This window comes from Cydia strobilella, chromosome 7, assembly GCF_947568885.1.
Source record: "Cydia strobilella chromosome 7, ilCydStro3.1, whole genome shotgun sequence".
NCBI lineage: Eukaryota > Metazoa > Arthropoda > Insecta > Lepidoptera > Tortricidae > Cydia > Cydia strobilella.
Window position 1 is genome coordinate 8,058,845 of NC_086047.1, and position 24,361 is coordinate 8,083,205.

The window sequence follows — 24,361 nt, forward strand, 5'->3', positions numbered from 1 at the left end:
CCCGACGTCTCGAACCCTTTACAGCGTTCGTGGTTAACGGCTGACTGAAGAAAAGCTACAATGTGCAAAAATACCCACATACAAAAATAATGAACCATAATAAACTATAAACTAAGGCTGGTTGTACATCCAAAATCGGTTTATAAGGCTAGTTATATAATAGAACTATTTTCAAGTAAAGATATACGCGATAAAGCTACGTCGGCTCTAACCCTACACCTCTGACCCGAGAAGATTTAATTCCCTCCTAAATTGTAGGAGGGTATCCCAATATGGGACCGGCAAGAAACCTAATTGACAACCGGCAATGTGGTACATTTTAGTTGACAACGTCACAATTGTTGACATCACAGAAAGTCACAACACCAAGTTCGAAAAACTCGCGCGGCTAGAAGATGTTGATATTAACTTTAGCCAGTCCAGACAACGCCGTCCTCGAAACGTCGGAGGTAAATTAAAAACTTATTTTACGCAATTAAGTCCCGCCGTTGTGAATAATAATGACAGAAAGTTTTAAACATCTTGTCAGTTAAATTCACATGATGATTATTTTAGATATAATTATAATTTATTTATTTTGTACGATAAATGAAAACAAAAAAAATCATATGAGAATTTTGCTTTATTTCTTTGTTTTAGTGTAAAGTATCATCTCATAAAATATCGATAACTAATTTGTTAGCACCTCATATATATGGGGAGACCCTTTTAACTTATGTCGTTTTGTCTCATTTTTCATTTATAGATAGGTAAAGGATGACTCACGTTAGACCGGGCCGTGTCCGGGCCGGAGCTTCCGGGGCTTCGTTTTCTATGGAAGGCATCACGTGATCACCTGTCATGTCATAGAAAAGTAAGCGCCGGAAGATCCGGTCCGGACACGGCCCGGTCTAACGTGAGTCATCCTTAAGTCTGTGTTTTATATGGGTGCTTGCCTAAAATAAAATCGATTTATTAATTTTTATTTTAACTATCCATCGGTGGAAAAGGTTTACCGATGGACACAACAGTGTGGGTGAAAAAAATAATCCATAAACAATTTATGTGTAAATTATTTTATAAACATGATTGTAATGGTAAGTAGTCTTCCCGTTTGTTTATATTATCTTTTAAAGGGAGATAAAATGAATAAAAACAGTTTTCAAATAGTTTATTTTCGCCGCAGTCTTATAACAATAAAGGTCGTCGACTAAAGACTATCTAATTAAGTATTAAAGGTATAATATCACATATCACTTGAGAGCACTGGCTAGTGGCACCGACGATTAGTGGTACTCGTGGTGCGCAGGCGCGGTGTTGTGTACTACCGCGTTGAAACTGAAAAAAAAAACAATATTAACAGACTTCGGTGATAGCTACAGGTCAATTGGTATAAAATACCTATTAAATAATATTGTCTTCGGTTACCACGATAGTTACTCATGAAATAAAACTATGAAAACGAATTATATCGCGTATATTGAATTTATAATACATCCTGACGTTACGAACCCTTTACAGCGTTCGTGGTCAACGGATGACCGAGGGAAAACTACAAAGTGTAAAAATACCCACATACTAAAAATAATGAACCATCATAGACTATAAACTTTAAGGCTGGTTGTACATGCAAAATCGGTTCATAAGGCTAGTTATACAATACAACTATTTCCATGTAAAGATATACGTATATATATATCTTATATATACGCGATGAAAACTACGCCGGCTCCAACCCTACGCCTTGGACCCGAGAAGATTTAATTCCCTTCTAAATTGTCCCTCCGAATATGGGACCGGCAACAAATCTATTAAATAAATTTTAAAAGACATATGAGAACATGATTTCATGTGGTGTCTCTACGTGTTGGCAATAGTATCAATCAACATTCCTAAAATACTCGTACCATCCAAAATTGACGGACTGTGAATAAAAAATTACAAAAAATCTGAGCAATAGCTTAATAATAACTTAATACGAATACGATTTACTTTAATGTCTTAAGCCCTAGTCCAGTTTCAGCTATATTTATTAACCGTAAAACGGTCCTTTTGTCCTGGGATGATTGCTGACACGGACATAGTTGTCGACTTATGTAATGATACATGTAATAAAAAACCCGGCCAAGAGCATTTCGAGCCATACTCAGTGTAGGGTTCCGTAGTTGCCCATCCATCACAACTACCCCCCTCAAACCTTTTTTTTTCTAGTATATTACTACTTTGTTTTTATATATCCATGCAAAAATTCCGTTTTCTAGCACTAACTATCACACGTAGCAAAGCCACAGAAGGAGAGACATACTGTACAGACAGATGGATAGAGTAGACATACGGGCTGACAAACTATATGTATGTACCTAAGTAATTTAATCAAAACTGTTATGCGTTCTAGTGACTGCATAACAATTTAGCAGTCTATAAATATAGCGATTGTCTTACCCATTGTGGTCATCAGCGGTGTAAGTAACCTTGCGGAAGGAACCGTCGGGCTGCAGCAGGGAGTACTCTCCCTTCACGACGTCTCCGTCGCGAGCCTCGTGCTGGGTCTTGTGGTCACCAGTGTGGGGGTCGGATACTGAGTAGGAATAGTCATATTTGGGATGGGCCTGTTGAAGAAAAAATATATCTTAGTAAACGTGAAAAAAAAAACACAACAGCTTGACTAAGCGACACATTCTAAGTTTAGTATAGCAAAGTTGGAATGTAGAATGTCGTTTCAATAGGTCAATCGTTAATGCTAACACACTTAACATTTAGTGTCGTGATATTCTGTTCATTAAATCACCGAACAGTGAACTTTGCAACGATCTATATATTGAAGTATATGTCCTCTACATATGTACATGTACATTCCAGTATTAACTATTCCACATTACTACAAGTCAAGAGTAATGAATACAGTCGATTGGTAAATTCAAGCAAAAAACAGAAGAGCATCTGAATTTTGTTGTTAATGTTGACGGATAGTCATTTATCATGTTGTTAAATTACTTTTATTTCACAAGTGCGCTCACATGTGATTACCGACCAGCAGGTGCATTAGTGTCTGACATTGTCTATAAGCGAAGTGTCTATTTGTTGTATAATCAGCACCATTGCCGTTTGCCATTGTTTCAGATCAGATAAGCTCGATACGTTCACGGACTGCGCAAGCCAACGAGTTAAATGAAAACTTCGCTTAATCCAGATTAGTGACAAAGTAAAGCTGTCAAATCGTGAGAGCTTTAACGCAACCGCGAGTATATTTAGGTCAGCATCGGCCAGCAATGATTCCACATCTGCCATTAAAACAAGCGTGAGAGCACGCGCCGGTTTATGCAAACAACGGTCCATTTTCCCTTGTATCATGACAGTCATTACGTCCCGGAGGCCTCGTGATTTGTGGGCGCTAATGTTGCAAGCGCCCTGGGAACCGCTCTGTTATCGGCCTTGCAGTCACGACCGGGATATACTCGTACTAAGTTCTGCAAAAGTGTTATGTAACCCACTTTATATCATATCATTACCTGCGGTGGGCGAATTATGACTGGACCGTAAAGACTAGCGACAACGGACTGAACCATGAATTATGTTTGAGTTGCATAGTCTGTTAATTCCTCCGTCGTGGGATATTATGGTGTTGCTTAATAGTGCTCAACTATGTCTAAATAAATATATGTACGCCTAATTAGATGCTGTAAGTAGATTTTTACAGAAACTACAGTGAATACTTAATAACGGATTTCTGATATTTAACTTCACACACGAAAAAAATAGCCCTTTGTTCTTCAGTCAAATGCTGTAAGACGCGGCTGCTTTCCTGCAATTTATGAGATTTTCCGACAGTTGTTTTCACACGTGCATTGAATAGCATAAGAAACAAATTCATACGCTAGGGTTATCTGCGTGCGTTGAATTTTTCAAAGATAGTGGTTCGTTTAAGGAAACTAAATAATTTTGCGTTGTTAGATGCATTGATCCATTTCATGCAAAAAGAGTGTGTGACGCAAGTTAAACCGGAGGGCCGCAGGCGCCGTCTCCCGGAAACGCAGTCGATTGTGTTGAATCGGGCCACAACACGCGCAGTTTATGCAAGCCATCAATTAGCTCGTTACTTCGTATTACGCCATCGTCGGGTAACATAGGCCCAGGGAAACAAAACCAGCTTTATTGCTCCACTTGCCACGAGATATTAGCGTTTGTTTATTCGCGGCGTAACAGCTTTAATTAAGAGAAAATTGGATCTGTTATGTTAGATTTTCATGCGCGTTGAACGCTGTCGTTGGGAATCGTTATCTAAATTTGTTCTAGCGTTTTTATTAACGTGTAATAATGTAACAAAGTGTTGTAAATGTAACGAGCCTTGCGACGATTACGCGGCGCTCGCGCATGCTTGGAACGGTCGCGATGTTCATTTGCTGAAGGTTAATGTGCGCGATGTAATGAAATAAAACGACAAGACATTAAGTTTCACGGGATGGGGAAATCTGCCCGCCTTACTGATACATATCTTAGGTTAGGTGTTGCAGAACACAATTGTAGCAAGGTATTATTGTGCTTTATTTTCCTTAAAAATTATAGTTCTTGAAATTTTAAAAATGTCACGATTTTCAAATTTCTAAAAACGGTCACTAACGTTAACAATGTTTTTAGTTGGGTTTATTGAAATGATTTAAAACATATGAGAAATGCACCATGGGAAAGCGTTTGCCACAAATAACTACTTTATTAAAACTTAAGTTTTTTGGTCGTTTTTACGCCTCGGGTCAAATTTCCCCATTGTGGGTGACAGATAGAGTAAAAAAAATCGTCTCTTCTATAGTCGAAAGTAAAGAACATTGGCGCCCGCCGTAATTTTCGAGTGTATCAAAACGTCTACATTTGTCCCACCAATATTCTCAAGTTTCGGGAATAGAAAGAGGAAAACAAGGTAAATTTTTGTTGTTACGTGTGATACTATTTACAGGATTTTTGGTCAGCAACGGGCATGTTCATCCGTTTAACTTTGGTGTTATTAATAAAGATTTGTATTTGAGTTGCAAGCGTTCACATGCTACGGAAAAAGCTTTTACCATCCAAGGGAGCATATGCTAATTTGCCACGTGGAATTATATAAAACATTTATTTTACGAAGCCTAGGACTTCGAACCTGTAATATTGAGCGTATTGAGGGTGTGATATTGCTGAATCCTGCTCCAGAACAGGTGACGCAGCAGGTAACTGTTGTGGCGCCAGAACGATATTTACTTAGACTTATATTGACCGGGATATAGATTACCTTTTGTATCACGGTCTATATCCCGGTCAATATAAGTCTAGTGAAACTAACCGTGAATCATTCAAAACTGTGATATTTAATTGCTACATTTTATATTATATGTACGTTACAGGTCAATTCGAACTCCCATTGACATCAAAATGACATCCAAATTATGTAATTTAGTTATCGTGCATTTCGCTCGTACTTTTCTGTACATGTATTGGCGCGAGCGAGGCGTACGATAATTAAATGTGGTATTTTTTATAAAAAGGGACCTTATTGTCGATGGTGCTTACGCCATTATTAACGATGCTCTGATATAAATACAATGCCGCGCGACGCTGTGCGGCGTAAGCGCCATCGACAATAAGGTCCCTTTTCATAGAAAATGCCCCAAATAACATTATTCAGATATCATTCTAATGTCAGTGTACGTGCGTTCGAATTGGCGTCTTAGTCTGTAAAAGCGCTTTCAAAATAGCATTTTATACGAGTGTACGTGTACGCGCGTATAGATAGAATGTATAGGGAAAAGTAACGCGCTTGTAAGCGCGTAAAACGAAAAACCAAATGTAGAGAAATGTAACGCGCGTGTAAGCTTGTAACGCCGAAACGACCGTATACGTGCAGAAAAATACGCTAGTCTGAAACCGCCCTAATATATGAATATGGATATATAAGTATGGGCCCTATTTGCCTAAAAAAATGATATTTGATTTGATTGGAGGAATCTTACATGATAGTCGACGTGGTGTTCTTCGTGTCCGCCGTAGTGCGCTACGGGCGCCGCGTACGCGACGGCCTCGTGGCCGTACTCCTCGCCGCCGTAGTGGCCCAGCTGGACGACGCCAGCCGCTGCCAACGCGACTACGGACAGGACAACTGCGGCCTGCAATCAAATAACAGATATTAACGTTGCATATGATGCGCTCAGAGAGACGATAGGAAAAGGCTGGGGCAAAGCTTGCCAGTGGTTACTATGAAGTACCAAATAGTATCGAATTTTAACTCATATTCTACTTGGCAGAAAAATCCTAGAATAAAAACTATGTAGTTGTAACCAGCGAAAACAACTGAGTGGTAACTTCTGGGAATAACCCAATAAAACTCTAAATCTTTCCATTCCATGGGTGGATCCTCGCAAAGAACACCATCAACTTGTTGCATGGAAAGCAACAACTGCAGTTGCCAAAGGTATCGCAAGGTACGTATTCTAAAAAGGTTGTCTTCGATCCAGAGCACTATACCTAAGGGCTATCGCGGCGCAAACAATCCTTTCACTTAGTGAATCACGGGCACTTACTTTGGCGATCATTTTGCGTTTGAATAAGGTTTGCTTCGTCTGAACGACCACACACGACTGGTGGTGAAGAGCGCAGACGCCGACTTTTATATTGGTTTAACCGCCAAGATGCGATGCAGTGTGCGTTGTCTACGCAAGACTACGGTAGTTGATAATGATAAAGTAATTACGTAAAATTACGTAGCCGGGTTCAAGGTGATGATAGAACATATGTTAGACAATAGTCGTAAAAATTAGAGCATTTTGCCTCCATTTACTTTCTATAAGAATGTTGGCTAGGGTTGCGTTCAGCGCATTGCACAATGGCAGTGATCACATAGCGATGTGACAACGATTACATTTTATGACCCTTTCTGTTTTCTCTGCTCGGGATATCTGATTAGATTCTACGTGACAACTGCCGTTTGCCAAACTGCTAAGGAAGTCAAGGAACCGCTATAATATGTAGTAGGTACCTAACTATTTTGTCATTTTATCCTGCAGTCGGCAAATGTTATCCGGTGTAGTTTTTCGAAATTGCATCTCAATAGCAGGAACCTAATGAAACACCAGATTAAATTAACAAGTCGAAGTGTGCTATACAACGCAACTCTTTCATTAACTCTTAGCAGTACTCTTGAAGATTGAACCTGTCTTGTTAACATGTAATTAGATACCTGCGTAAAGAAGTAAGTAGAGCGTTGCCAGTAAGCAGAACATATGCAACAGTAGCCTAAAGACAAAATAATGACCGTAATAATGACGACCTTGCCCGAGACAATTTAAATATGCAACTTTATCACATACTTTGCTGCATCAACTTGCTTAGCTCGTGATTCAATTAATCTTTCGCTTTCTCGGTACTCAAAATCAACACTCGCAAGAAAAACCAACTTTCCTCTCTTGTTGCACAAATAACTATTTCGATTTTCGAGAGAAAATGAGAAATTATTTGTATTAGGATCATCAAGCAGGTAAAATATATGGCAGTGGTCAATGTTTGTGATTGATTTAAGGTAATAAAATTGAATTTGACAATTAGTTGCAAACATTTTTCTATCGTATTCATTTGTTTATAACCTATTTCAACACAAACACACACATCAATCTCAATTGCTCAAAGGTTATAAGGAGTTATATATCCACCACATCTCCCCCAATAGGCGCATCCCCTTTACAGTACCGCTAGGACTATTAAAAGTTGACACAAGATCTCTGAATCCACTTGGTGAAAATATTCCACGTTTAAAGTAAATTGGACGAGTTAAAATTACGACATACGTTTCAAAATCCCGAGCACATTTATTTTATGAAACTACGAAACTATCGAGAAACATGTACAGTCAGCATATTACTCGCCAGTCTACCTGTGACCACGAACGTAACGTCACGTTCGAAACGTCAGGCCATAAACAAACGTAAGTTTTTACGCGATTAAATCCCGTGTTAGTTTCAAATTAGGAGTGAAATTTGTGTGTTTAAATCAATATAATAGGGTATTTGACAAAATTTTTATGAAAGGTATCAGTCGATCAGGTTGTTTTTTTTTGGATCAACGTATTTTTTTTATTTTTTTTATTTAGGGACTTTAAATCTTAAGATTACGCCAGTCCCATCGTACCTTAATCTAAATTACACTCATCTACGACCTGTCAGTATACTGACTAATATACACAAATAAATATATCTCCTTATGGGACCCATTGTTTTAAAACAATACAAAAGTCACATATGATGGTCAGTCACCCGCACTTTACTGACGAAATGCTTCTAACAAAATGCCAATACATCGTAACGTCACCATGCACCAGCTATTGCTTAGAAGGCGTTTCGATGTATGGAAAAGAAGGAAATTGCAATTTTGTCGATGAAATATTGCGTTTATGTATATTGTTGCTATATAATTTTTTTAAAGGTTTCCAATTTATTGTTATAAATTGCTCATTTTCTATCGTATAAAAATTCAACATGTGTCAACAACCTTATAGTAGCGGATGAAACAACGCGCGAAACGTATCTGCCACCCTGGAATACTTATCCAAATAGAAATAGGTATATAAAGTTCGCGTTCAAAAGTATCTATTATTACAGTCTAATTGTTCGATATATAAGGTCAATGCGGCCTATTCCGTCATACGGGAAATTCCATTGCGGAAACTAAAAGCAATCGCTGCTTTGTCGAGGAAATTACCAATTGTGTCCTGTTTTAGGATAAAAACGCTTGTTGGCGGAATTTTCAGTGTGACCGAATTGGCCGCATTGACTAGAGACAAGGACATACCGTCGACTGAGGTGAACAGGGGATGGCAGGGTGAATAGGGGATATTTCGTTTCGTGCCTGCAATATACGGCCACTTGGGCACCATTTTTTTTAAAAGAAACAACTTTATTATTTTTAATTAAGATTGAATCTCCAATAATCATAAATTGGCAATAAGTAGTATGCTTATTTTTTTAAAGATTTATATATTTCTTACCTTGAAATAATTATTGTTTCTGGTTTAAATATTACTACAACGGTTTAAAAACCGAGTCTGTGCGAAGACGGTTTCAGCATACGTTGCTCGCGCATATGATTAGTTTTAATTTTTTTAAACTAATAAATAAAAATATTTTAAGCAACTAAATCGTTAGTTAGACGTTTTATATGAAATCTTTGATGTTTTTGCGTTCAATCATAGCCAAAACAAAAACAAAACACAAAAGTAGTTCGTTCAATGAACTTAATGACAGCACTGACATTACAGATTTTGTCTATGTTCTTAGGTCTTACCAGCCCATTAGTACCAGCTAGACCCAAGTGCAAGGCCTATTTTGGGCCTATTGACAAAGATTTTTTTAAATTTTGTTAAGGAGGGTAGAGGCACGTTAACCCTCTGTAGATTTTATGAACATATACAAAAAAAAAACACAAAAAAAAAAAAAACTGAAATAGATAATAATTTATATCAAAAATTAAATAATAATTTACATAACATATATGTAGTAGTGTGACTACTTTATAAATACAAATCAAAATCTTTAATAAAATAATTTGATTTGTTCCCGGACTTGTATAGACGAAGCCCAAAGTTGTTGTTGTACAATATTTTTATGTTAATTACTGGCAACTTTTTCTAGAGAACGGACAACACATAGAAGCTTTTGGCGGGTCATATATTTCCAAGGAAGTCAATAGGCCTTGTACGGGAGTAGTAATTTGAGCCTTTGAGTGTTATTAAGGTTATTAAGTGTACCCTTCTATAAATAAATAAAGATTTTAAAAAAAAGTGTACCCTAAAAACAAATTGATCAGTGAATTCATGTTGATTGAGGTGTCGAGGTGTGACTTCTTTATGAAAAAGCAATGGTTCGTATTATCTGATGGTACCTTCCGATTTTCATCTCGGACACAAAAAAAATCGCGTTCAGAAAATGACCCTTAACTATAATTATTTTGGGTAGGCAGGCTTATCAAAATTGCTGCACTGGTGTCACATGTGATGAGGACATAAACTAGTAATAGGAAATAGAAAAACAGCGGTTCTTCAGTAACTAATGTATGTACCTAAATTGGATAATACTTGGGTGAGGTTGAATAATTTTTTTTCAAATTTTTTCAACCGTTAGGCGTAGGTTATTTATCGGTTCTGTTTAATGAGCACTTATTGTTGTTACTCAACTTGTTCATCGAGCGTTCCCGCGTGTGATACGTAACATTGTAAAAACGATCTTCAATAGCAATTTTGCAGAAAATTATGCTTCACGGCGTAATTTCAGATACTTAGTTTACCAAATAGACATTGTTTTAGTTTACGAATATTCAGTTATAAAAGTTCACTTATCTACTCACAGCTCTCACTGAGTATTGTATTTATTTTCTCTTTTAGACATGTTAATGTCACATGTTTTTAAATAGTTACCTAAATATGAATGAAATATAAGCCGTTTGTCAACATAATTCTAAGGATCGAATTTTACTTATCCACCTTTAAAACTAGTTCGATATCTGGGAATCAAACTAATGCTACGGTTAGTCGCGATTACTCAATCCATACCTAATTGCAGAACTTGAGATCTGGTACGTTCCGGTATACCAGCAGTGAACATAAACACTATCCTGATCACTCAAAAGGATATATTTTAGTGAAAATCTCCAGGCAGTTAGGTTCTTGTTCGGGCTGCAGTCGGTGTGACATAATAATGGAAAGACATCGATAGGTACTAGAGTTCTATAAGTGTACCTAAAATGCGAAAGTATGCTATGACTCGAAGCTTTATAGTCTAAGAGGTTTGCTGCGGTAATATTACATTATTGGATTGCATAAAACAATAATCTACGTCATAAATTTGCTAAGTTATTGTTTTCAAAGTACAAAATTGGCTTAAATATGCACTTAAGATACATATATACGTGGGTAATTAGTAATGGTCGGTTATTTATTAGCAATTTAATGGCAGAGTTGAGTTAAACGCATCGGTATGAGCAGTTTCAGCTAAAATCAATGATTAAAGCGAATAAAGTTTATATTGAGACCTTTAATTAAACTACATTGCCACCGAAATACTTCGAGTTAACGATCATTAGTCATTGTAGTTAGTTATTTTGCTTATAAGAACATTGTATAAACTCACTATAAAATGCATCCTTGTACTTGTAGGGAAGCCAGTGCTGTCAAACTGGTTTAACTTGGCAGATATTCTGAATCATCAATTTATTAAAATGCAGCAATACATTAACTTCAACACAATGTCTTCGGACTTGGTACAGTGCATAGTGCATACAACGTTTACTAAAAGCATCACTCTTAACTAATCATCGTTGGAGCTTGACTCTTCTCAAAAAAGCTTACAGTGGACGATGGTACCTATTAAACAATAACATTTAAGGAGTGTAAAGCAATGTATCTAACAAACGAAAATTAGGAACAAAATAATGATAGTCATAAATGTGTATAAATAATAACAATATTTATTAAATATGTTAATAGTGCGTTAAGGTGGAGGGTATTCAATGGTGGTACGCGTTGAGGGTGAGTCCATCGTGGTGGGCGGGCGCGTGCTCGTGCACCGTTGGCGCTGAGTTGTGCACGATGGCGTTAAATCTGGAACAAGTATAGTAAAAAGCTTCAAAAGTGTAACCCGACCACGATTTCTTTTTGTATACTTCATCTTTGTCTCCAAAATCCCTAATACATAACAAAAATAAACGCACTAACAAACAATACATGGAGCGATCACTATAGTAAATGGGGAAAGCATCAATAATTGATTTTTCACCACACCAGCTGGCAAAGGCTCTCTTGATTGTTCAAAAACTGATATCTCAACCGATGACGTTAAAAACAATTGCATTTATTATGCTATTTTTTCTAATTTTTTATACGTCCGATTCAAAAGTTAAAGATAAGAGGGGGACACATTCTTTTGGACTTTCAAAACGATTATTTTCAATAGTACTTATTCACTTATTAAAAAAACTTATAGAAATTATGTGGCACACATTGATTTTTACTGTTTTTTAGAGCAAACTTGATCAAGCGCCCTGCACCTATGCCGTGCGCTTGGCGAGGAATAGAAGACTATGGAGGAGCCCGAGTGGAGGATCCGCGCGAAATCGCCTTTTCATACAAACGTAGTCCTCATTTTCCTCTCTGGATATTAACATAATTGAAAATATTTATTTAAGTGGGGCTCCCATACAACAAACGTGATTTTTTTGCCGTTTTTTGCGTAATGGTACGGAACTCTTCGTGCGCGAGTCCGACTCGCACTTGGCGGGTAATTTTTCTTGCAAATTGACCACTAATAGCTTCACGTCTAAGACGTATTACCTAAAGGTACATTGAAATGAACCAAGAACATAGGTTTAGGTACCAGACGTACTTACTCCTAAAATATCTCCAGCAGTCTGTATAAAAAAAACCAGGCGCTATGTCATGCTTGCTATCTGTCAGATCAAACGTTATGACCTTATTAGTAGATTAATCAATTTAAATCAATAGGTACAACGTGCGTTATGCTTTAGTAAATATTTGTTGATTGAACCAAAAAATATATAAATAACCATTTGAGAAATGGGTTTAATTTGGTTTGCGATGAGGAAATAATGACCGAAGGGCATATTTTTTTTCGTCGACCATTATCTGAGTGGAGTATGTCATAACACTAATAACTAATAATTGGGGACTTGTGTCCAACATCGTTCGAGGCTGATGTGCAATTGATCATTGTAACTATGAGAAGCTTCAAGTGCAATTTAACGCAGGGTAGAAAACGTCAAATTGCAGTATTGCTGCACGGTTTATTGAGATACTATCAAAGTTATCGACCGACACAACATTCGTATCTAGATAAAGAGATGTAATAGATTGCACTGTCTATACAAAAAGCAATTAGTCTCGCCAGCCTCATCTTGGCTTTAACACAGTGGCGATTTCTTTTATATAACGCGGCAGATGCGTACGTTTAGCGTGCTCGATATGAATCTTATCTCTGCTTGAATAAAATTAAGATGAATGATCCTCTCAGCCTAGGTCATTATTAGCTAATTTACCACCGCGTAAGTTTTTAAGCTTTTATTTGCTTTGAACATCCGATATGCGGTGAGTTTTTGGAATGTTATGGTATTTAAATTTACGTATTTTGTTGTTTTACCCATTGTGGTGGTCGGCGGTGTAGGTGACCTTGCGGATGGAGCCATCGGGCTGCAGCAGGGAGTACTCGCCCTTCACGACGTCACCATCGCGGGTCTCGTGGTGGGACTTGTGGTCGCCAGTGTGGGGGTCCTCCACTGAATAGGCATATTCGTACTTAGCAGGACCCTGAAAACAAAAACATTTATAAACAAATATGATGAAATTTGAACTAAAATGTTATCTTCATCTACTCAGACTGATTGTCGGAGACACGCAAATTGCGCTAATGTTATGAAAGCTTTTCTTCTCCGTCCATCTCAACGGTGATTAATTAATACTGATTCCGACCAATTTGATTTACGCAAATAGTGAGTAATATTATATTACTAGTATGTAATGGAGTGTTTGATGAATAGTATTAATCCAAATCGCAGCATGATAGATTGTCGATGCAATGTTACAAAACTTTCTATAGTCTTAGAATGACAAGGAGCTTACACAATAAACATTTAATTGGGTTGTACTAACTGATCTCATTTTTAATCATATTATTAGCTGACTATGCCTTTCACTTTCTTTATGACAGTAAGTTTAGGTGCGTGTTTAGGCAATGTTCTGCGTAAATGATCTGAATGTCTAACGAGAGCCGAAGTGACTCAAACATATATTTTAATTAAGAACTCGGACGTACATGCTCTTCGACGAGTTCATGGTGGTCGTGTCCTACGGCGACATGTTGTACGATGGGGGCGTGGTGGATCTGGGCTGTTTGGTGGACGACGGGGGCGGCGTGGACAATAGGGGCAGCGTGGACCACGGGGGTTGCATGGACGGCATGGAACAAAGGAGTGCTGTGCTCATAGGAATGCTCTAGGTGGGAGCTCTGTCCAATAATAGCGGGGGAAGAGTGGATGAGAGGAGCAGACTGTTGGTAGATGGTGTGGATGGGAGTCGCGTAGTGGCTGTCATGGCTCTCTACGTGGTGAGATGGCTGGTCGTGTCGGATGATGCTCTGGGAGGAGACGGCGTGTCCGTGCCCGTGGTTATGGCCATCCTCCAGGATCAGGCCTGCGGAGCAAATCGCCACCAGGGCGCTGAAAACTGCGATCTGTGGAGAATGTATGTGATTAATATTAATGGGAATCGCACCCTCAGTTAATTATTAAGACAAGTATTTGATCCGTCCTGGAAATGAATTATAAATAAGGATGAAAGAAGAAGAATTTATGTTAGGACTTTAAGTGTTGTGTTGTTAATATTGGCATAAATTTTAAATTTGTATCAATAGGTCTGGATCATAGTAAAATAGAACAGAAAATAATTCAATTTATATAACTTAATTTATAATTCTCACTTTAGAGTACATGTTGGTGGTCTACCGAATTGAAGTCGATTGATAAGGTCCCTGCAGGGTTGGTAGTTTTTATACTTCGGGCAGTGCTCGGGCGCAGGTCACCCGATACTCAAAACCGGCCCGACATGCGATTCCGCCGTATTCGATTACCTTTAGGTGCATTACGTCATTGCATTGACATTTTTTAAGAATTTTTCAAGGTTACAGTAAAGCTCTGTATACAGGCCCTTTTAAGAAATACCAGAATAATGATATTGTTTTTTTTAAACAAAATTAAATACTAATCGTCATTCATTTTACAACGGAAATTGACAAAAACATCGACGCGTTCAGGCCGCTGCAGTAGTATAGGAGCAGTAGTGCAGCTGCGGTGGGAAATGGAATGTCACCTTTAGAGAGAATTAACTGGCAGTAGGCAGGTAGTTTGAAAAAAAAAACAATTTAGGCCTATATACATATACTAATATATAAATACGACCAAAAAGCGTGTAGCACGTAGTTGCTTATTAAAAAGGTATTTAAATTAAGTAACACTATTAAATTTGACTAATTAAAATAATATCTAGGTACGTCACTAACTGTGCCCGTAGGTACCTAGCAAGCAAGCAAGCTCGGTTCTCCATACGAACGTAGTTCCTCTCTTATTTTAAAACGACTAGCTAGATTGCTCTGAAACTTTTTACTTACAATAGAATAAGGTATATCTATGTCTGTAATTAGTTTATGTAGCTTCAGATACCTACCATAGTTAAAAAAATACAGCGAATTTAAGTTTTTTATACAAAACTTGTTTCTACTCTATTTCGTTTGTTTTATAAGCTGGAGCTATATAAACTAATTTCAGACCTAGATATACCACTTGTCATTGTATGTGCAGTTTCATTAAAATCCAACACGTAGTTTTAAAATGAGAGCGGAATTACGTTTGTATGGGAAGGTGCAATTCGGCCGAGCTTGCCAGGGACTCTTAATCTAAAATTGTTACATTAATTAGTCTCGTTAACCACATATAGCTTTACCGCTAGCCTTGCGGTCAGGAAGGTGCTAGGAAATCTATGATTAAGGTAACCACTGGTGTCCGTTTTCAGTTTTTGTTACTAATGACTCTTACCGTAAATACTTAGACGTAAAAACAATGTGTTAAAGTAGGGTTAAGCAGCGGCAAGTATTTTGACGAGGTAAAAGGCATCAAGAAAATTATAGGTATGTATCAAATTACTAGCAAATTATTAAATTTTAGGTACTGCTTGAGGCAATCTAATTCAAATTTCTCCGCTCATATTTGTTATATTAAGTTAGGTAGTATAAATAACCTATTTATTGCCGAACAAGTAAGTATGTTACTTAATGATATGTTCATTCTCTTTTCATAAAGTAGTTTTTATCAACATTTATCTTGGCTGTGAACAGTTTTTCACTATTCTCTAGCAGGAGAGGCGATCTCTACGTAGCAACGTGACACTAGGCTTTTATCTTACTTAAAAAAGATAAATAGTACAATAATATTTATTTACCTTTGATCAAGGTATGGATGAAATATTTTTCGGTAGTTCGTATTCTTAATTTTAATCTCTATTATCTATAATAAATAATTCAAAATTATCCGTACAAATGGCAAACTATCATACATTAAATTCATTCGTCATTATAATAGTCAATATAAAATGTAATACAAAAAGGTACTTTTTGTCGGTTGTCAATAAAGCACTATATATATATATATATAGCTTCAATTAGAAATCAACCTTATCGACAACCGACAATGTGGTACCTTTTGGTTGAAAACGTCACATATATACCAAACCATTAGCGGTTTATATGTCGCGGTGTTTTCCAAAGGCGATGAGAGGTCCATGGCTAATTTAAGAGGGTATGGGTTACATTATCGAGCGTTATTTATTTCTAGTTCGGATGGTACACTTTAATAGTTATTTGTTTTACAAGGGGGCAAAGTTGTTGCTTAACCTTTCGTACTTCTTGATAAGCGAGCAAGCGAAAGATTCCAAAATTGAACCACGAGCGTAGCGAGTGGCTCGAAAAGTGGAATCTTGGAACAATCGAGACAGCCTTTACCAGCTGCTGGTGTGGTGAAAAATAAATTATCTAGCCTAAAAATAATAGTTGACTAAACGTGTACAGTGTAAACTCAGCCGAAGAATATCGGCCGGTAAGAAAGTACAGGTAGCGCTTCGGGTTGCACCGAGTGCTCCGGTAAACTCTTGCACAATCAGGGCCTTGCTACACTTAGCTCATTATTTCATTAAATAAGATGAAGGCTCACCAGATTCTCTTGACTTACTTCGGCAGTTTTATGACTTAAGCGTAATCAGACACAATTTTTGCAAAGTACACACGAGTATACTTAATATACGAATTTAATGTTATGTTAGCTATCACGATAAGTCCATATTGACAAACTACCTATATTGTAAAAAAAAGATGGATACTTCCAAGTTTGACAAATTACTGTATGTATGATTACAATTGAAAACCACTTCAGTTTATGACTTAAGCGTAATCAGACACAATTTTTGCAAAGTACACACAAGTATAATATAGAATTTAATATTATGTTAGCTATCACGATAAATCCATATTGACAAACTACCTATATTGTAAAAAAAAGATGGACACTTTTAAGTTCGACAAATTACTGTATGTATGATTAAAATTGAAAACCACTTCAGTTGTAAACTGAAATAGATATCATACACTAAAGAAAAGTGACCAATTAACTCCACCGGTGTGACTCCTTAAAAAAAACCGGCCAAGTGCGAGTCCGACTCGCGTTCCTAGGGTTTCGTACATTACATAATATAAACATGGTATTTTTAGGTACGGAACCCTAAAAACAAATCAAAAAATATTTCATAAAATAATTTGATTTGTTCCATACTTGGCAAGTCATTTCAGTTGTAGTTTTTAATCATATACTCGTAAGTCACTAATTGACAAAAAGAAGCACCTAAATAATTTTAAATATTTTCTTACACAATAACCTAAAAACAATTATTAAGTAACTTCTGGTGAATAATTTAGTAATGAATATCTATATACAATGCTCTCAATTAATTTGCCTAATTTTCATGGTATTCACCCTCTCACTACTTTTGCGGTCGTAAAAAAGTCCCTGTTTCTCGGAGGAACTTTAGCTGGAGATACAGGGGAATATGTTTTCGTTTTGTCAAAACGTCCGTGATGATTTTACGTATTTCACGCGATTGTGGTAAACATGGAATAAATTATAAATATTGCTCCAGTACCCGGTGTGCCACCGGTCTGCGCCCGCCGCGCCGCTCTGCATGCTTCCCCGCGTCGTAACTGAACGTACGCGAGAACAGCTGCCTGTCCGTCAAGGTCACCCTACTTTGCACCCATGCACTCATTACTCACACGAGTCACACGATTATAATACAGTCGAAAATTATCTCAAAATTTGGGTTTTATAGCGCAAAATATATTTTTTTTTTAGGATTTATGACAGTTTGGTTCTGCAGTATTTGTTGTGCGGTTTAGTGAAACCTTGCAGCTGCGTCTTTGACTTATTTAAAACGGAAGTGGTATAGTAAAAGTAACTAATATTTTCTTATGTTTTTTTTTATAGCATTTTAGCGATAAAACAGCCTTGTCATTCTCTTCTACTCTATCTTTGTTATTGTATTCTCTGTATAGAATTTTATTTTATTTAGGTTTGATATAAATATTAAATAGGTAGGAATATAAAAAAGAGGATTTATAAAACAATTCAATTTCACTTTTTACTGCAGCTTATCCATATAGGTTCTTATTTAAGAATATTTAGCCATCAGATAGCTCCTGTAATTACTGTGTATATTCGGCAAAATTAAAATCAATATACAATTTTACTATACGCTTGTTTCTTTTTTATCGTATTCTGAATTATTTTGTTTTTAAGTATTTCGTTTTAATGGCCTTAAACTTTGAAATAAAAAAAAAATACGTTTAAAAATATTTAAGTACCCCCGCTTCATGTCTTGACAGGTAACAAACCAATCTAACGCCACTATATATAAAATATGCAGTTTCTGCGATAGTTGACATGCAACACGCAAGGTGCTAGCTGAGGATGTTGCGAAAATGTGCTCCGCTTGTCACCCTCCTCTAGATTAGAGGTCGTACCTTAAGGCGGTTCTCTGAGCCAGAAGGCGAAAAATCTCCTTATATGATCATGTTTTTCTAAGAGGCGTTGATATTCGTAGACGTGGAAAATATATATGTAGTTCTTGACTATATTATCTTTAACAACATAGCTTCCGATACACGAATTATGACACTTCGCTCGATACAATTAATTCCCAAAGTAACCTCTAACTCGTAATTTTAATCCTACTTTACTCGGTTATTTATTATGTGATACTATAAACAAAAAAAGAAGAAAAAACAATCTTAACATAAATAGTAATTTCATAGCTTTAGAATTTTGATATTGTAAGGTAACGTTTTTAAAATAAATAAAAACCGACAAAATTCGATCAAAAATGACACATGGCGCGTATGTTCTTTCCCGTTCTTTCTTGCGAAATGTGACAAAGACAGTTGCAAACCGATGGAACGGCCTTAATAGGTGACTACATATCGTTACTTACGTCTTTCTTACCATACAGATACTCTAATAAACCGCGTAGGTTAGGAATTAAATACGATCTAGGTGTCCAGGGTGAACGATACAGCTTTCGCATAATGCATTAGTTGATGAAGAGTTTACAATCGGAATTTCATGTGATTAATGGCGCAAATACACTGTAATGTAACGATTCTGGGTTGTTCGGCACATCAAAAAAGCGGTTGTGTCAAAATGAATTTATAAAAAATAATGCGTCGTTAAATGAATTTATGAAAAATATAACCATTATGGTGTACTATGCTATGCATTTTGATATAAGTAAATTCGTATTTGCTCATATGTCTGGAACATACACCTACATAATATATGCTTACCAACCTAAATTCAAAAGATACGTCTGTGTTATGACAATTATGCATTATATTTTTTACTTCTTTAGAGTTAGCTGATCTTTTTAATAACGTTTCTTCGCATGAGTCGTAACGGTAACTTTTCTTTGTGTGTGTTTCTACGAGTATATCGCGATGCGTCTAACCTTGCCTCCGTGACTGATTCGTATCAAAGCTCAAGCCAGCTGCCGCTCACGCAATATCAAATGCATTCAAACGAATTCCAATGTCATTGTTGTATTACTTAATTGGTTAATTGACACCCTTGGTCTTTTTGTCAAGGAGATATGTAAGCATTTAGTAAATGTTTTTATAAGACTTCAATATTTACAAGTAAAAACATTGGTTGGAGCACATGTTGTAATGTAAGCATATTAATAAAGGATGTCCACGGAGAAATAAAATATGTATAAGGACATGAATCACAATGTACCAATTAAAGTATGCAGTGCATGCATGCAAAGCATGAATAAGCAATGCGAGAGTGAAATGGATATTTTCGCAAATAAATCAAATTAAAATACCCGTTGAATTATTAAATTCGATAGTTCTAAGCTGTGAATTATCACAGCTTAGTAATTGAGATAAAAATGATGACTGTAAGCAAGACAACAAGACACGAGTTCAATTTCAAACCGATTCTAGTTTAAGGTACCTACTACCTACTGTCATTTTGTCTGATAACGGAACCATAAGCAGCAATTAGGTTCACTTCACCATTGTAGACATACTTACTTAAAGTTATGGACTATAACGCCTAATTTTCTTATCGAACCTATATTCGCATAAAGTTAAAGTTACTTAATCTTTTACTATTTATTAACCTGTGAGGTACAATTATAACTTTTACGTATGCACACAAGCAGTTAGCTAATCACATCTATGACAAAGGATAAACTAGATAACACAGTTATTAATATTAATGGCAACAAAATAACGCGAATTTCTTACTGCCAGCTTACTCTCCCGATGGTCTCAATAAAAATGGATTTTACGAATGAGGGTTAAGCGTGTTCATTTATTCCTGTAATCATTTTTTTTTAATTCGACTTAAACACATTGAAAATGCTCTTCTAAGATTTTCAGAATTTGTTTTGATCGTCGCCCCACAGCAGAAAGTATTTAAGAATATAAAAATACATTAATTTATTATCACTCCTCTTCATACCATGAAAACCAGCAACAATTTTTCATCAACGCTTCATCTGATATTGTAAGATTACACTTTCCTTAGTTAGGTTATAAGTATACATTATAAGTATAAGGTACACTTATAATGTGTCTATATGTGCTTAGCTCCACACATCCTTAAGTACCTATACTTTTAAAGGAAGCCATAATCTTTAACTCTATGTCATGTACATAGGTATCTTTAACTATTGGCCGCTTAGAATAAAACCTCAAAATTGGAAGAAGTACGAGCCGTACGTGTTCAATATAAAATCGTAGTTTTTCCCATGTCGACTAGATATTTATAGTTATTACCACATTTAACAGTTCCTAGATCCTAGTGTATCCGAGCGATCTCGATTGCGGAATGTCGAAATATTGTAATCTAGTAAAGGTACTTAATGCATAGTTTCACTACAGCAGAACCGGCGCAGGTTCGCGGCTTTCACTCCTTATTTTGGTTCGCACATTGTATGCTAATGGGCTGATATGCATTTTCATCTGATAGTTCCCACGCTCTGGTGCACTGTAATTTCAATTAGCTGCATTGTTAAAGTGCGGGATTTGTCCTTACTCTTAAGGAATGGACGCATAACAGCTTTGTGTCGAAAGAAGAAATAAAATTATTTAATTTTATCAACATGATTTTTATTGGCTACATTTTGACTAATATACAAGAAGTATCTATTTACAAAAGCATCAAAGAACTCAATAGATATTACAAAGTGGTAACCGTAACTAAAATAATGTTCTAACCGTTCAGTACTAAGAACTATAACACTAAGAGTAATAAAGGCGTGTCTGCAATAAGTAAGATATGCGGTTACTCTTTGCAAACCACTTGCTACAAGGAAATTTCATAATAAAATAATATGATACGCACTAATGGAAATGAGAACACATGGAAGACTTAGGGACTGGACTTAGTGACAAAACTAGAACACATTAACTCTAATATCACAGATTGGGTAAACGGGCCTTCTTAATGATGATGGATGACCGGTGGGGTGTTGTGTACCACAGCGTTGAATCTGCCGAGAAACAAAGCACGTTTTAACAAAGTAATTATAGAAACTGAGTTAACATACACACGTATTGCACCGTCTAGAACAAATAAATGCACGGGACATTCTCACCTGTGTTCTCACAGCTGTCTGCACTTGAACCACTTTTGCTATAATTATTATACTTAGCAAAATTACACTCGCAAATATTGAAATAATGTAACGTTTTTTTACCCGTTGTGGTGGTCGGCGGTGTAGGTGACCTTGCGGAAGGAGCCATCGGGCTGCAGCAGAGAGTACTCGCCCTTCACGACGTCACCATCACGGGTTTCGTGCTGGGATTTGTGGTCGCCGGTGTGGGGATCCTCAACGGAATACGAGTATCCGTATTTAGGATGAGCCTGCAATAATTCATGACTTAATTTAACTTGAGGGTTATTTTAGACAACACACTTTTATGTGTCTAAATCAAAATCGCCGAGCATAATTATCTAGAGGAAGCTGCTCGTACATAGTATTTATTAAAGTAAATGAGATAAGAATAACTTACGTATTCATCAACATAGTGTTCCTCCTCGTGGTGAGCAGGAGCGGCGTGGACGGCATGAGTGGGGGCGGCATGGACAGCGTGGGCTTCATAGATGGCATGAATCGGGGCAGCATGGATGGCGGGAGCGGCGTGGTAAGCAGGAGCGGCATGGACGAAGTGCACCGGGGTCTCGTGGTGTTGTTCGTGGTGCACAATATTCTGGTGCGACACCGCTGGGGCATGGTGCAGGAGACCAGCCTGGCACACCGCCACCAAACCGCACAAGGCTACGATCTGATACAAAAACAATCGGTTTTACAATGATGTTATCATTGGACATTTAGATAGGTATGAAAATTAGAATTTATATGAAATGATAAGATAAATGTAAATGTGGTTTATTGAATTCTTTTAACTCAGATATCCCTTGAGTAGCGGATTTTATGTAAAGGAATTAATCTGAATTCCCAACTAAAAAGTATTAAAATATATTATTCCTCTAAGCGAATGTCCTATGCGTAAGTTACGCAATTTATGAACGTGAGCTTACTTTGGAGAACATTTTGCTCTGAATACAAACGCCTGTACCTGACTGGTATAGCTCAGATGGAGCACTCTTTTTATATAACAAACAAAACATAAAAGCGGTGGTGGGGCTCTATTCCCTGAGATATCGGATCAGATCACAGCAATAGCCGCGTTGCCAATATGCTCACTTTATAGGATGTCGCAACGTGATATGGCTATAGTATGGACAGAAAAATGAACAGTGAGAGGCTGATCAAACTGATAACAGTAAATAAATACCTTTTTATTTTTTATGTAGAAGTTAATTTGTCTATGACACATTATTAAAATATTATGGGTACGAATAATTACCTACAGCAAATAATTTATTCTTTCAAGGTTTCGACTTAATAGGTTTAAATTGTTTTTTTTTTTTTATAAAATCTAGAAAATAAAAAAGGTAAGTAGGACTTTAATAAAAATTTAAAGTTTATAATTAAGGTGTCGTTCGGATTTAGACTAAACCAGCATTAGTGCTGCAGTATTGCAGCGCGACATTATATTGCATTACTGCAGAAAAAGTCAAATTCATCTAGTCTAGTTAAAATCACCTTTTTGACGTTTCCTGCGGTGATACAGTAAGCAGCATTACTGCAGCACGACATTACTGTTAACTGCATTGCTGCCGCAAATGTCAACATTGATGTAGCTGCCCAATTTATTGACATTTGCGGCAGCAATGCGGACTGGGTATGTCCTTAAACTACGTCCAAAAGAGAGGTATGGGCACTGTGAATGTCATTCCAGATCTAGAGCAGAGCCCAACTGGGGAAATACCTCCACCGTACATAAAACCGCAGCCAAATAACAGTATACGCTACTCATAGTGTTGTGTTCCTGCCGGTGAGTAGGTAAGGTTGCCAGAACTCAACGATGGTGCGGAGTGTTACGGTCGGCAATGCGCATATGTAGGTAACTCCACGTAAATAGGCTACGGAGACTGCTTAACACCAGGCGACCCGTATGCTTATTTGCCACCAACGTACTTAGTATAAAAAAATGCAGTCGGCAGCAATATCGCTCAGTATTAGTGCAGCAGGAATGCTGGCGTAGTCTCAATCCGAACGGTACCTTTATTGAGAACGTTGTCAAACTTGAGTGCACTTGATTTTATGATTATTAGTTGTTGTTGTTACAACCGCTTTACATCATTTCATACATAACTGCCTCTGCCCGCGACTTCATCTATCTGGGAGTCGTTAAAATACCTAATGTTGTTGCTAAGTTTATCCAGTTGTTTTAGTGTGATTGTGCAACAAATATCAAAAGGTAGAAACTTCCGCATCTATAAAATTAAGTAGAATATTAGGATTGTCCTATCGTGTTTAGATTCCTGTAATTTAAACAAAGAGTGTACCTACTAAACTAAAGTAAAATATTCACCGTTTCAAGGACAGATAATTATGTCAATTAATGGTGATGGTAGCTCAAAACAATCACAATTAAAAATAAGTTGTTTACGTTTATCAAATATTTATTTGAAATCATCTCACGCAGAAGATTGCAAAAACTTTGATTAATCTTTTCTTATTAGGATTCCGTACCCAAAGGGTAAAAAAACGGGACCCTGTTATTAAGACTCCTCTGTCCGTCTGTCTGTCTGTCTGTCACCAGGCCGTATCTCATGAACCGTGATAGCTAGA

General features: G+C 36.9%; 4 protein-coding genes across 5 annotated transcripts; all 4 read right to left on the bottom strand.

Annotated features, from left to right (window-relative positions):
* Window positions 1–1,138: 1,138 nt before the first annotated feature.
* On the bottom strand, window positions 1,139–6,632 carry LOC134743143 (cuticle protein 19-like). The gene is made up of 4 exons (XM_063676486.1): window positions 6,525–6,632; window positions 5,958–6,110; window positions 2,422–2,588; window positions 1,139–1,317 (listed from the first exon to the last, which is right to left on the bottom strand). The coding sequence occupies exons 1-4, from the start codon at window positions 6,534–6,536 to the stop codon at window positions 1,266–1,268; spliced, it is 384 nt and encodes a 127-aa protein (XP_063532556.1). The 5' UTR covers window positions 6,537–6,632; the 3' UTR covers window positions 1,139–1,265.
* Window positions 6,633–11,432: 4,800 nt separating this feature from the next.
* On the bottom strand, window positions 11,433–13,746 carry LOC134743145 (cuticle protein 19-like). 2 transcript variants are annotated; one of them, XM_063676489.1, is made up of 3 exons: window positions 13,649–13,746; window positions 13,140–13,306; window positions 11,433–11,587 (listed from the first exon to the last, which is right to left on the bottom strand). In XM_063676489.1, the coding sequence occupies exons 1-3, from the start codon at window positions 13,655–13,657 to the stop codon at window positions 11,494–11,496; spliced, it is 270 nt and encodes an 89-aa protein (XP_063532559.1). In that variant the 5' UTR covers window positions 13,658–13,746; the 3' UTR covers window positions 11,433–11,493. The 2 variants fall into 2 exon arrangements, with proteins under 2 accessions (XP_063532559.1, XP_063532558.1); XM_063676488.1 differs by having other exon boundaries at window positions 13,619–13,746.
* Window positions 13,747–13,793: 47 nt separating this feature from the next.
* On the bottom strand, window positions 13,794–14,603 carry LOC134742810 (uncharacterized). The gene is made up of 2 exons (XM_063675997.1): window positions 14,475–14,603; window positions 13,794–14,228 (listed from the first exon to the last, which is right to left on the bottom strand). Exons 1-2 carry the CDS (start codon window positions 14,484–14,486, stop codon window positions 13,794–13,796), a joined length of 447 nt encoding a protein of 148 aa, XP_063532067.1. The 5' UTR covers window positions 14,487–14,603.
* A 6,884-nt stretch (window positions 14,604–21,487) lies between these two features.
* LOC134743130 (cuticle protein 19-like) lies at window positions 21,488–22,764 on the bottom strand. Its single transcript, XM_063676471.1, has 4 exons — window positions 22,702–22,764; window positions 22,173–22,445; window positions 21,857–22,023; window positions 21,488–21,649 (listed from the first exon to the last, which is right to left on the bottom strand). Exons 1-4 carry the CDS (start codon window positions 22,711–22,713, stop codon window positions 21,601–21,603), a joined length of 501 nt encoding a protein of 166 aa, XP_063532541.1. The 5' UTR covers window positions 22,714–22,764; the 3' UTR covers window positions 21,488–21,600.
* Between the last annotated feature and the right edge of the window lie 1,597 nt (window positions 22,765–24,361).

Bases quoted from the DNA above. Each gene is read 5' to 3' on its own strand.
- LOC134743130 (XM_063676471.1), bottom strand. The intron at 22,024-22,172 runs GTAAGTTATTCT...GAATTATTGCAG, and splicing joins AACACTATGTTGATGAATAC to GCTCATCCTAAATACGGATA. The intron at 21,650-21,856 runs GTAAAAAAACGT...GTTTCTCGGCAG, and splicing joins ACCGCCGACCACCACAACGG to ATTCAACGCTGTGGTACACA.
- LOC134743145 (XM_063676488.1), bottom strand. From the start codon at position 13,657: ATGAGATCAGTTAGTACAACCCAATTAAATGTTTATTGT. The intron at 13,307-13,618 runs GTAAGCTCCTTG...TTTTGTTTTCAG, and splicing joins CCCAATTAAATGTTTATTGT to GGTCCTGCTAAGTACGAATA. The intron at 11,588-13,139 runs GTAAAACAACAA...TACTTGTTCCAG, and splicing joins ACCGCCGACCACCACAATGG to ATTTAACGCCATCGTGCACA.
- LOC134743143 (XM_063676486.1), bottom strand. The intron at 2,589-5,957 runs GTAAGATTCCTC...TTTCTTCAACAG, and splicing joins AACACCACGTCGACTATCAT to GCCCATCCCAAATATGACTA. The intron at 1,318-2,421 runs GTAAGACAATCG...TTTTTTTTTCAG, and splicing joins ACCGCTGATGACCACAATGG to TTTCAACGCGGTAGTACACA.